The 13256-nt window shown below is 50.6% G+C and overlaps 1 protein-coding gene across 3 annotated transcripts in view; it reads right to left on the bottom strand.

Moving 5' to 3' along the window:
• MGLL (monoglyceride lipase) overlaps positions 1-13256 on the bottom strand; it is a 161938-nt gene that overhangs the window by 108712 nt on the left and 39970 nt on the right. The window contains exons 1-2 of one of the 3 annotated variants that reach the window (XM_078442680.2): positions 10710-10926; positions 9270-9414 (exon numbers count right to left, since the gene is read on the bottom strand). In XM_078442680.2, coding sequence (XP_078298806.1) covers positions 9270-9394 — 125 coding nt within the window. In that variant the 5' untranslated portion in view covers positions 9395-9414; positions 10710-10926. Of the gene's footprint in view, positions 1-9269; positions 9415-9894; positions 10034-10709; positions 10927-13256 lie in introns of those variants that run through there. The other 2 variants (XM_060631938.3, XM_078442681.2) reach the window with 2 other exon arrangements.

Raw genomic sequence — 13256 nt, 5'->3', positions numbered from 1 at the left:
CTCTACTGACCGAGCCAGCCAGGTGCCCCAAAACAGAACTGAGTTTGAACTGCTAAGAAAAAAAGCCAGTAAATAAGCTGAAGACTGGGGGAAAGCCTGCAGCCTGGGGTCATGGGGAAGAGCAGTAAAGGTGGGATGTATAAGTATTGCTTTCACTCTAGGGCTTACGTGGCTGATGCTTGCCAGGAGGGTGCTGGGAAGTAAGGGACAATGGTGGGTAACAAACAAGCCCAACACACAGTCCTTTCTCACAGCCTGCCAGACTGATGGCAGAGGCAGCCAAAGAGATCAAACTAAGCAGTAAGAGCTCACACTCACATGTCACTTACAGTGTGCCAGATGTGAACTCCCACGCATCTATGTAACCCATACAAGCACCCTAGGGAAAGGTGCTGGTGTCCCCTATTTTAAAGATGCAGAGACTGGTCAAGTAGCGAATCTATGGCCCCATGCCTTGTCTGAGTGGACCCAGTCTGTTCCCCGCAGAGTCTGGCTCCATGGCCTACACTGTTCTCCCTACACTGGGATGCTTTGTGTCCCAGACAGACCAGTCTTCCCTGAAATATGTCCCTTCAGGGATCAACTGACCAAAATGTCTAAAGGCAGCAATTTCCCAGCCAGGGGTCTTTCGTCTCTAATCCAGTGGTCTGCAAGTGGCCTGGGGAAACTGCCTGCCCTGACAAGGTGAGACTAACCAGAGGCTTCCTGAGACCAAAGATGGCGGTTTCTAATTGTCTTCAAGCTCTTTCTCCTTCTGTCCTTCCCCCTCCCACCCCCCTCTGTATTCGGGGGCCCCATACCTCCTCTCCCACATGCTTCTCTTATTCTCCTAGAGGCTGTCTGTTCTTTTCCCCCTCTTAGAATTCATCCCCCTTCTGCCACCCCATCTCGTGGGTCCTCTAAGTGAGTCTCTTGCCACCTTTCTGAAGTCCATTACTCAGAGTCCTGGGGCATTGCCTAGGTGCCCACATGCTTCTAACCACAGAAAACAGAGCCCCCAAAGTGTAGATGTCATCAAACAGCTTCTGGCAGCGAGGAGGGAGGTGGCCAGTTAAGACCTCTCCAAGCCCAGCCCCAAACTTCCCATCTGTTGAAATCCCCACCGTGAAGGGCTGCCTTGTGGTTTCAACCCAGAAGGAGAAGGTATGGGGTCAACAACTCCTGAGACATGGCGTGGCACAGAGGCGAGAGCGTGGTCAGGAGCTAGCCCCCGGGCCCACGCCAGCCCCCTAGGTGACTTCATGTTTACTCTCTGAGCCTCAGTCTTCCCATTGACAAAATGATAAGGCTGGCACTGAGCCCTGGGGGCAGGGACCACCCCCATTTCGAGAGTCTGATGGAGTCTGTGATACGTCTTCCTTTCCAGAAAAGTGCATATACTTAACGTAGCCATGATGTCAAAAGGCCCACAGACTCTAACCCCCTAAAACCTTCTGCCACCTACTCAGGGGAAGTCCCCAGGGTTAGGGAGAGCTGGAGAACTCTAAGGACCTTAATACTCAAGTCTGACTTCCTCTACCAGAAGAAAGACACTGTGCCAGTGACTGGCTCACGCCCCTTTCTTCCCTGGGAGCAATTCATTCACTCATTAACACACATTTATTAAGCTCCTGCTGAAGGCAGGCCACTATTCTAAGCACCAGGGACATGATGACAGGCCATTCCACTAACACTTGCTCTCTGGGGAGAACAATGCAAGGGGACAGAGGCATGAGTGCCCTACAGGTAGCACAGGTGTGATTTCACAAAGTGACCCATTTCCATCCTGATCTCTATTAATCCTGCCCCATATTTCTGGTTTGGGAAACGTGTTCAAGGAAAAGGAAGGTCTAATTCCCCTCAATCCTAACATCAACTGAAGATGTATTTTTCCAAACCTTCTTTCTTTCCTTCTGTTCTTCCCCCTTCTCCTCTCCCCTCCTCCCTGCTCCCTCCCACCCTCCCTCCTCCTTTTCCTTCCAGAATGTTGATGGAGCTGTGAGCCCAGGAGAAACAGCTCCTTTACACCTTTTTGAGGAAGGTGAGGCATGGTTTCTCACCACTGCACACAGGAGGATTTGCTAGGCGGCCAAGAGAGGAAATGAATGGTCAGCAGGTGCAGGAGAAGCATGTTGGGAGCTGGTGATGAACATGAAAGGGGGGGGGGCAGCTCCAAGTGGAGTGACACAGCTCACAGCTCTTGTTGTGACCTCCTAGCTACACACAGCCCCCGGCTGTGTGTGTCTCTGACACAGAGAGAACAATGTCACTCCCAGTCCGTCAGTGATCACCGTCAGCATCCCTACCCCCACCCGCTATGAACAAGGCTGTGTGAAAGGAAAGGAACGTCCTACCAACAAGAACCTCGGATGACCCTCAAATATGGGACAAGGGTTGCCCTGTAATCTCAGCTGTAAAAATTTGCACCACAGAAGACCATTTCCTCCATTTACACAATCACTGATGGTCGGGTTTGCACTCAAAAACAAAGTGCATCTGGGATTAACATCTAAACCTAGAAGGTGCCAATAAATAGACGATGGTGGACAATGGGGGCTATTCAGGAAGCAGTTTATTTGGCTATTTTTTTCTTAGACTCCACTGCAAAACAAAGCCAGATTTGTATCTGCAGAACATTCTTATAGCAACTGGAAGAAATTATCCCTTGACGAAGCTGTTGGAAAAATCAACTGCAAGAATAGCAGCCGGCCTTTCCCCTGGTCATCAAAAGATCTTTGCTATCCAAAGAGTCTTTAAAAAAAAAAAAAGCTCCCAGGAAAGATCCCTGTGTAAAAATAAGGCAGTTTCCTATGCTATAACAAAGGCAGAAGCATCAGAAGGAGAAACAACAGTTTCATACAAGAGAAAAAAACTTTTAGAAATTTTTTAAATAGGCAAAAAAAAAAAAAATTGAACTGCTACTGAAAAGTTGATCGATCTGATCAAAAATAGTGTTGTTGCTCTAAATGCAGAGTAATATCCGCTTTCCAGGAGCTTAGGTGTAAATTTCATAAAACAACACATTAAATTAAAGGTGCTTCATTTTCGAGTCCTCATTGCAAAGTGCCAGTGTAAGACATGATTCCTCTCTCACCTTCATGAAAATGAACTTGTCCCTGTCATTAATATTTTACTGGTAATTTGGTTGGCTTGTCCATGCTCTCTCTCCTTCATTTATCCCACTGATTTATTCCAGGGGTGCTCCAATGAGGTGTCCCACAGGGTAGGTGGCCCCACCTGTCCTCACTGTCAGAGAGTAGAGCAGGTATCTTGAGAGCAGAGGTAATAAAGGTGTTTGCTGGGAAGGAGAACCCCCATATACCCTATGTGCCTGTCCCTTGGGGAGACACCTGGGAGCCATCCTTCCCCCACCTCTCCTGCCATCATCACCAGGAGCAGGCAACTTTAGTCTTTCCACTGCTATCACATGCTGCCACTACTCTGCGGGATCTCAGCCCTCCTCACCTGTCCCCTGGATTGTGGCAAACACCTCCAACCACCATTTGTCCATGTTACAAGTCTGCCTACAGCACTTGCTGGCTTAAAACTACTGGGCTCCCCCCCGCCCCGAAGGTTCAAGTTTGAGCCTGTAGCTCAACCTGCAGCACCACACCCCCCCATCCATCTCACCCCCCAGGGAATGGCCTCATTCTACCTCTCTAGCTTCATTTAGGTTCCTGCCACTGTCCACCTGGTGCCTTCTGCCCCAGTAATACCACTGCTGGTATTCTCATGCAGCCCATGCATTCCTGCCCCAGCCCCCTCCCCTGGCATGCCCTTCCTGCATGTGGAGTGCTGTTCGAGGGCATGGGTAAAAAGGGAAGTAGGAGCTGAAACCTAGCCCATGTTCTGCCTCCCAAGCCACACACCTGAGGGGCTATGTCTTCATGGATGGACTCCCTTCTTAATTTGCACAAAGGCTCTGTATGGCTTAGCAGGGGTCCTATCTCTATGGGCTTGCCACATCGCATCATAATTATCCACATGTTCATCCACCCCCACCCCTTCATCAAACAAAGCAGTCTCTCCCCACGCTGGTGCCCAACACAATGCCTGGAACATGTGGATGTCAAAAACCGTTGACGTCACTGGTTGGTTGAATGGGAGCGAGACTGTGGCCGAACAAAAAGAGCAGGGAGATAAACCCTCAGAGCCTGTCTTGCTACAGAGGCTCAGAAGAGCCCAAGAGCTAACCCAGAGCCTTACAGCCAGGGGGAATGTTCAAGGGGCTGGGCGGGGGGATGCCTGCCTGTTCTCACACCCACAAAGACCAACAGAATAGAGTTCAAAATGGCTCCTCTTAGGGACAAAGAAGGGATGTGATTTGGTTCACTCTGAGGATGTAGCAACCACAGGCAAGTGATGCGGCAACACCTCGTCACCCAGGGGGCAGGAGTTCAGAGAGGTCATGAGGGCTGCAGGAGTCAGCAGGGAACGTACAGAAATACCCAAAGATGTAAGCAGAACTCGTGGAATGTTGCTTAGAGCACTGAACCAATGCCATAGGCTAGGGGGCGTGGAGGAAGGCACTAAATAAGTGACTTCCAACCTGATTAGGAAACCAAAGGGTGAGGGGAACATAGAAAAAGCCAGTCTGACCTATGAGAAGAAAATTCCAGAAGACAGTAGGGGGTCAAAATTATGTCCAGCCAGACGATAGAGACGCTGCATCTCCATGGGCTGGATCCAGTTGGCTAGGAGGAGCCCTTAGCTTCTGGAACCACTGGTACCACACCCAAAGGGCTGGTGGCTGACATGAGGAGGACATCATGAGGACATTCCCAGCTCCAGGGAATCACCTCTTTTCCAGGTAAATTTGCATAGTTGGGAGGAAGTGTCCTAAGGTGGCATTGCCCAAAAATGCAGCTACAGGGTTTTGAGGCTTCGAGGACACAGGGATCAGTGTGACCCAGGGCAGAGGTAGGGGGTATCAGCTGAGCCCCACTTTGGGGAATAAGGAATAAGGAAAGGAGCAGCCAGAGCTAGGACTTTGGCTTATTGCTTCTAGATCCACTGACAATGGCCAAGACTGAGAACTTGGGGAGGTTCCCACTCCCAGCCCTGACCCCCATGTCACCCAGAGGAAAGTCCTAAAAACCACACCAACTGCAGACTGCCTTGGAGAAAGCTCAGACTGCTGGAACCAGGAGGGGAGAGGAGTGGCATCCATGTGAGGGTGTGGCCGCCTGGTTACTGGAGGGAAAAGCCAGGTTACTGAACCTGAAGTCAGAGGCAAGAAAGGGAGAAAACACAGAGCCAGCAAGGTCTGTGGAAGGAACTCCAGGGCTTATGTTCTGGAACGTCTCCGAAAATGTAGGGAAATTTGGAACAAAATGCTAAATGAAACTTTCAAAAATGAGTCATTTGTGAATTGCAGCGGTTCTCCAGGCAGGGTGTTGGCATCAGGACTCTGCAAGCAGAGGGACCGGGGACAGCCGCACTTTGAAACAGCTCCCTCAATCTCCCAGCTGTTATCCCAACAGCAGCTACAGAAAGGAAAGCCTGTAAGCCCTTTGAGGGTGAGGGGTGGCCCAGAGACCAAGTGCACAGGAGGGAAGTAGCAGCTTTAGAGAAAGAAGAAGGGCACCGAGGGGTATATTACACACACACACACACACACACACACACACACACACACACACTTCATGGTGGCCCTGCTGATCACCAGACCAACATGCTCTGGCCCATGTTTAGAATGAACTGTCTGGTGGGGACCTCGGCTGCACAACCACACAATTGTAGGGGGGCTCCCCGGCCTTCCTTGTCATACAGAATCAAAGGAAGGCTTCACGTCCTCAGACTGAGTATGGTTTCTGACCACCCAGCCTCTCCCCAGCCGGCCGGCCATTCGCCACGTGGGACAGGAACACCTTCACTGTTCCGAGCATGTCTAACTAACATTCAGAAGTGAATTTAAAGTCATCTTTTATTGGACTAAGGAGGACCACCTGGTGGACTGAATTCAAAGGCGCTATAGTCTCTGTCTTTCTGTCGACATGATTGCTGGAAATTTGCTGAAGGACCAGTACTTTAAAAGTCCAAGATACTGAATCTGGATCAAGCAGCCACTCCCCCAGGGCATCGCAAGATTTCTAGTTTCAGAATGGAGACATATCTTTCACTGATTTCCCACTTTCAGTAATTGTGAGCCAACAATCAGGGAGAATTCATTATTCTATTACTCTTTACCGTAGGGTGAAGTGGTCTTCAACCCTGATGGAAAATGTCAGAATTTATCAGGAAGATGCTACTTACAGAGGTGAAAGTCTGCCTTCCACAGTGGTGCATTAAGAGGAGCAACTGACCTGGGAGCCAGAGGAATCTGAACTGAATCCAGCTACCCTACCTGGGTCATCCTGGGCTTGTTCCCCCATGTGTAAAATAGGAAATGGTAATGATAACATTGGCCTCACAGGCTGATGTCAAGTTAAGATGAGATCATGTAGGTAGAGAGCCTAATCCAGACCCCAGAACATATCTGATATTCAATTAATAGGAGATACTCAATGAACATAAGATAATTCTGCTATACCTTAAGTCTAACATTTGTTACACTGTAAACACCACTAGCTGAACACGAATTTGCCTTGACACTGCCAAATGTAGGCTTAAAAATCTTGGGTGCAAAACAATTAAAGATGGAGTCTTTGGCGTGCTGTACTAAAAACAGTGTTGTGTTTGGACACACACATCGTAATGACACTCCCAAGAAATGCCTTCTTCTCTCTCAGGGTCCAGCGTGAGAGGCTGGCATGTATAAGGACATAAGTTGATTCCATAAGCAGGTTTGGCCGGTTTCTCAGCTATGGCTGACACCTGTGACCCAGTGTCACTCTGAGCCACCTGCAGAGCTGGTCTCGGGACAGAAAGTTTCAGGCGCTCTGAGGCAGGCCTAAGGAGCTGGAAGCAACTTGTTGACCAAAAAAACAACCCAAAGCAGTGCGGCTAATAGAGGTGCACATAGACCCCGCTCTGAAAGACGCCACCCAGGGTGGCTTCTGAGGTCTCCAGGTCCTCTGGGAGGGAGATTATTTTTTAAATGGAGCAGAGTGGAAAAACAGAGGGAAAGGTGATAGTTGTCTGGGTTTTCCCCACAGACGGTGGAGTAGAGAAGGCCTGGAGCTGAACTGGGAATGGGACTTTAGGACACTCCCTGGAAGGGACGGACTGGACTCAGGGGTGACCTGAGGTCCCCTCTCCCTTCCTAAAAGCAATAGGCAATGGTGTTGAAACTCAACAGCAGAGACGTTCCAGAGCATGCAAGAAGGCAGGCCCACACAGTGGCTGGTATCTGCCCAAGCAGCTGGTCTCAGTTATTCAGACATGGACACGCTTCCATTCCAGTTGGCATAAACCTCTGCCCTGAGGCCACCCCCCTGCTCACCACCACTCCGGTTGCCATGATTCCTCCTCCAGGAACCCCTCACCCTATTTGATATACAGAGATGCAGGCACAGGGTTAACTTCTGTTGCAGGAGGCCTCCAGGACTTTCTGATGGGTCAGGGCTGGTTGTGAAATCACCTAAACATTACCTCTGACATTGGCCCCAACTCCAAAAGGGTATTTATTGACCTGAATCATCTCCAGGGGGTAGAGGCAGAGTAGGTAGGCCAGTGGCCTTCCCATCACAGTTCTCTTCCAAATCCCAGGGCCCAACTGCCTCAACCACCCACCCCGCCTTCTTATTGCCATCGGCGGCCACCACAGTGCAGACACTGATTTCCCAGAGACAGCTCAGTTTAAGCTACTGGGGGCTTGCCACATCTAAGTGGAGCAAAAGCAGTGGAACCTAGAGACCTCCCCACAAGGCGACGTCAGCGTGGAGACTGTGAAAACCACTCACAGCCAAGGAAGGGCAGCCGGTTGGCCATTCCCAACCCACTCACCCACCGCCCTGCGCCGCCCCCTTTGGAGACCAAAGGTCCTCTTTATTTCGTTGACCTCCAACTAGGACAGCCTCCCCACTCAACCGAGGAAAGCCCCCAAAGTCTAGGACTTGGACAATAAAAATGCCTACTTTCAATTCTTTGTCCTCTTTTTGTATATCGATCAAATAATGCCCCATATACCACACAGTTCTCAGAAGTTAAACCAAGAACACGCAACTGTACAGCCAAATAAGTCAGAGTGGAGAGTAAGTCAGAATGGAGAATTAATGACGATGCTTGACAACTCTCTCTCTCTTTCTCTCTCTCCTCTCTCTTTCCTCACCCCCTTCCTCCCTCCCTCCTTCCCTCTCTTCTCCTCTGTCTCCATCTGACACATATGCAGAGACACACGCTCTCTTCTGGAGGATATCTTTAAGAAAGATATTGCCAGAACTGGTAGGAACTATTAACAGCCCATTACGATAGGCAGTTTGTACAGCTGCCCTGAAGCTATGATTTTAAACCGGGTCTTTAAAAGTCCACATCTCTGTGTTTTTAACGTGCAGCTACCTGGATTATATACACCTTGTTGAAAAACAGGAGAAATGCTATAGCTGTGCTAGGGTTGGGTGATTACTGAGACACAAAGAGAGCTATAATCTACATCACACCGTGTACCCTGGGAGACAAGAGGCCTGGGAGACAGGTAAAACATCCATGGAACAGGAGACGCTCACTCGTCACTAGGCCAAATGGTTACCACCAATAATTCCTTTCCCCGAACAACATAAACAAGCAGGGCTTTCCCTGTTTCGTACAAGAGAAGGGGAGCAGCAGGCGACCAGCTGTCTTATGGTGTATCGTCCCAACGCCTTTTCTAACAGCAAGACAAATCCTTGATGGAAAATGTACAAAGTAATTGAGCTGGCAAGAAATCAGAAGGAAATACCCAGACACCTTTCTCCCTAGTTATACACGTAGGACACCTCTGAAGCTCATAATCAAACAGGAAGACAGAACAAAGGTTACTATATATACAGTTTTGATGTTCTTATCTGCTTAGGTGGCTTTCTGGAGTTGTCGGCGTTGATTTCAAAGGAATGCCCTTGCAACAGGAAATCAAGTCCAGTACAAAAAATAAAGTCATGTGGAATTTTTGAAAACTGCCATACGGTAGAATCCGTATCCTGGTTGTTATAATGAAAATAGAACTCCTGCTTCTTAATTTAAAAAAAAAAAAATGGTAAAGTCTAAATCTCATCTTTGTGGGCACTGCTGTGCCTGACGTTACAACGTATGTGAAGTAGGTCATGAAGAAAGCAATCCCGAAGGGTATGCTACAGGAAGAAGGGCAGAGGCCAGCGTGAAAGGAGCCAAGTGCTCTGGAGCAGCACTCGGCAGGGGGGGAGGGGGGGACTTACTTGGGTGTGCCCGTAGGTTTCCAGTACCTGCAGAAGAGGTACTGTCCATCGGCATTGACCAGGTGAGGCAGGTCCTGGTATGGAACGCTCTGTGGGGTCTGCCTGGGAGAACTTTCCTCCGGCATTCTGAAAGGATCTCCAAGTCCTTGAAAGAAAAGAAGACATATTCCGAAGTCAGAAATACGGCAAAAACACACAGAGATGGGGAGCAAAGCCTCGTTCGGTGTCAGAAACATTTTTAAGCAGTTTAAAAGGACCCCCTCCATTTCAAAGACTTAAAAAAAAAAACAAAAAACATATTTCTTGCAGTCTCTCCAAGACTGAAAAATCCCATTTGTTCTTAAGAAAATGCTCACTTTATTTTTTAAGTGCCTCATTACAGCTTTTTTCCCCCCTTCCCATCTGTGTTTATTTTAAATCATTTCAGGAAACTTCATCTTAAAGACTATTTTAGCTGTAATCAAGTGGAAATTATACTCAGCTCTGTGGGTATAAAGACGCAGCTGCAAGAAGACCCATCTATCTTAAAATCCCCAAGGAAGTTTCAAAGGGGCACGATAATGAGGTGGATGATACTCCAATTAATGCCTCCTGTGTCTGAAATTCCAAAGATTCCATGACAAACCTGTTTCCATCATGTCCTGGCTTTTGCATTCCACAACCACGACAGCATGGAGAATCAGAGCCAGGCAAATAAGGGCTGTTCCCTCATCTCGGCGGTCACAGGGCGGCATTCAAGCAGTTCCCCAGCCCCTGTCCCCCACCCCGCGCCCTGCCTGCCCCCAGAGCCAGTCTTGAGGGCTTTCGGGGTGCTGAGCCCGGGAGCCTGCTTCCAGCTCGCACTGGAAGCTCTCCGGGGCTCCCCCTCCGTCCCCAGGGGCGGGGAACAGGCGCGCGCGACGCCCCACTACTAGTTCAGGTCATCACTTTTCCTACACAAATCCATGGAGGGGTTCGGAGAGGAGAGGGGCTCGCGAGCCCGGCACCCCCTGCCCCGGAAACTGGGAAACCAGCTCCGCGCACACCGAGGCACCTCGCACACGCACAAATGCGGGTCCCCGAGGCAAAGTCACCCCCGAGGCTCCCGACAAACTTTGCTTCCTGCCTGTCTCCGACAGCGCAGGGAACGGAGCCCGGCAGCTGTCACTGGAAAAGCCACGGGAAAAACCGGGAGACTTCGCCGGGCGTGTGCACGGGGCCGGAGGGGACCGGGAAAATGGAGTTGACGGGGACAAGTTGGTTTGGGGGCTGGTGCGAGGGAGCAGGGGAGGGCGCGCGCACACACGCGCACACACAGACACGCGCGCACACACTCGTGCACAGACGCGCGCGCACCAGGGGCGCGGGAGCCCACGCCGAGCATGCCGGGGACCCCCGAGGCTGCTCCCCACCGGTGGGGACTGCACTCGCAGTCTGGGGCGGGGGCCGGGAGGCAGTTACCGGGGCCACGAGCGCCGCTGTCGCGTTCCCCGAGCGCCGCGGGTCCTCGTCTGCGGCGGGCCAGAGCCGGGCCGAGCTGCGCGCCGCCGGCTCCGCGGCGACAGGGCGCGGCGTCTGCGCTGCCACTTTATCCCCGGGCCCGCTCGGCGGCGGGGGCGGCCCGAGGTGGGTGGGGACGCGCGGGACCGGCGGGCGGTGCGGGGAGGCGGCGCCCGGGGCCCACGTGTGCCCGGCCCGCGGGGAGGAGCGGGGGCGCAGCCCGCGGACCCGGCCACGCGCTCCTCCCCTCCCAGCCTCCGGGGAGGCCGCGCCCCAGGGTGGCCGCCCGGGGGCCGTCACGAGGCCTGGAACCCAGCCGGGCTCTCCCGAGCGTCAGCGCGGGAGGGATCGCCACACCCACGCGCAACACACCTCGCGCACACAGACCCGCATAGGGACACACACGGACACCACACAATCTGCAAATGCACACGGACCGCATGCGTGCACAGACCCACACACAGATAGTACACGTGCAGACACAGGGACACATGCAGATACATGTAGACACTACATGTGCACAAGGACACACGCCACACATGCAGGCATGCACATAGACTTCCCCACAAATACACACGCATGGACACGTACAGACACACAAAAAATATACCACACACATACAGATACTCGGTACACAAAGGCAGACACATGACATCCACAGAGACACAAACTCACATAGACACACACAGAAAGAAACAGACACACGCAGAGACACTCGTAGACATCAAGTATACACACACGACATGCACATATGGGCAGACACTCATATACAGACACATTCACACCCGCACAGAGATGCACATGATCAGACACCCACATAAAAAGTGGGTTGGGGGTGCACAAACCCCCAGGAGGTAGGGTAAAGGCAGACTAATGTAGGCCTTATCCCTCTACCCCCATACCCAGCAACTGTCCCTACGTTCTAGGAGACCGGCCCCCAAAAGAAATCTGGGGTGGATCTACACAGGCCAGGGGAAGGTCTGAACACTATCCAGTACAACTAGCAATGTAGATCGTGGGGGTGCAGGAACCAGTGTTGGATTTAGGGTCCAGACCACCTGCAGCAGCTCTTCCATTTGTCCTGTGAGCCTTAATCTCCTCACCTGTAGCCTGGGTGCAACCATACCTGTGTCCCCAAGGAGTGTGACCAAGGTCCCCAGCTCACACTGACTTCAGCTGGCCTTTTCACCTTTTCTTCTTTCATAAATAACTTTATCCCATTGCAATGTTGAAAAGAACTGCTGTATTCCAGAAGCTGGTGTCTCAATGTCACATTGTCTGTGTGCAGGAGGCCCAGGCTGCTTAGAGCCTGTGATCTAACTTAAGAAATAAAACAATAGCCTTTGAGAAGCTATGGGCTGTAAGTGCTGCCAAGCTCAGCCAGCCCTCTGGCCTCAAGCAGTTCACCAACCAGGCCTGGGACAGAGAAGGGTAGCTAAATGCAGCTTTACAATATCCATGCGAGGCAGCAATCTTGGGGCAGGGAGCTGGGGGCTGGCTTTCAAGCTGGCCATGCTAAATACACTGTATTTACTTGGATGGTAATTTGTTCAAGGTGGGGGCAGGGCGGCAGCTGGGGATCTAATGGATGCTATGGGTGGGGGGGGCCCAAAGCGCACCTTGTACACAGCTGTGGTTTCAGTGTTTTCCAGCTCCAATATTCCAACATTTTAAATAGACAGTGTGAAAGGCTTGAGGACAGATTTTGCTGAAGTTGTCAGCAGAGCCTCTGTAGAAATGGTGGTAGAGAATTGGAAGCTCTGCATCCTTGGTTACCGACATAGATGAGAGCATGGTGTGTGGTCAGCAGGTTGGGAAAACATGAGTTAAGACATTGAGACTGTGCTGTTCTGTATCTGGCTTTTTTTTTTTCAAATTAAACTTTTTATTTTGAGATACAGGTAGATCTGCATGCAGTTGTTAACAAATTATCCAGAGAAATGCTGTGTACCCTTTACCCAGTTTCCCCCAATCTGCGAAACTGTAGGGTGATATCACAACCAGGATATTGACATTGATACAGTCTAGATGCAGAACATTCCATCACCACAAAGATCCCTTGTGTTGCCCTTCTGTAGCCACATCTACTTCCTTCCCACTCCCATTCCCTTCATAACCCCTGCCAAGCACTAATTAGTTCTCCATTTATAAAATTTTCTCATTTCAAGAATGTTCTATAAAGTCACACAGTATATGACCTTTGAGGATTCACCTTTTCATTCAGCATCTCCAGGTGGTGTGTGTAGCATTCTGTGGTGTGGACATATCACACAGTTTGTTGAGGGACTTCTGGGTCATTACCAGCTTGGGGCTATCACAAATAAAAATGCTTTTGGCACTCCTGTAGAACTTTTTGTATGAGCATGAGTCCTCATTTCTCTGGGATAAATTCCCAGAAGGGCAATTGCTGGGCTATAAGGAAATTACATGTTGTTTAAGAGCCTGCCCAAAAGTGTTCTAGAGTGGCGATACCATTTCACATTCCTGATGTGAGAGGTCTAGGTTCTC

This window comes from Panthera onca, chromosome A2, assembly GCF_046562875.1.
Source record: "Panthera onca isolate mPanOnc1 chromosome A2, mPanOnc1 haplotype 2, whole genome shotgun sequence".
NCBI lineage: Eukaryota > Metazoa > Chordata > Mammalia > Carnivora > Felidae > Panthera > Panthera onca.
Note: the sequence above shows the minus strand (reverse complement) of the source record. Positions and strands in the feature narration are given on the sequence as shown.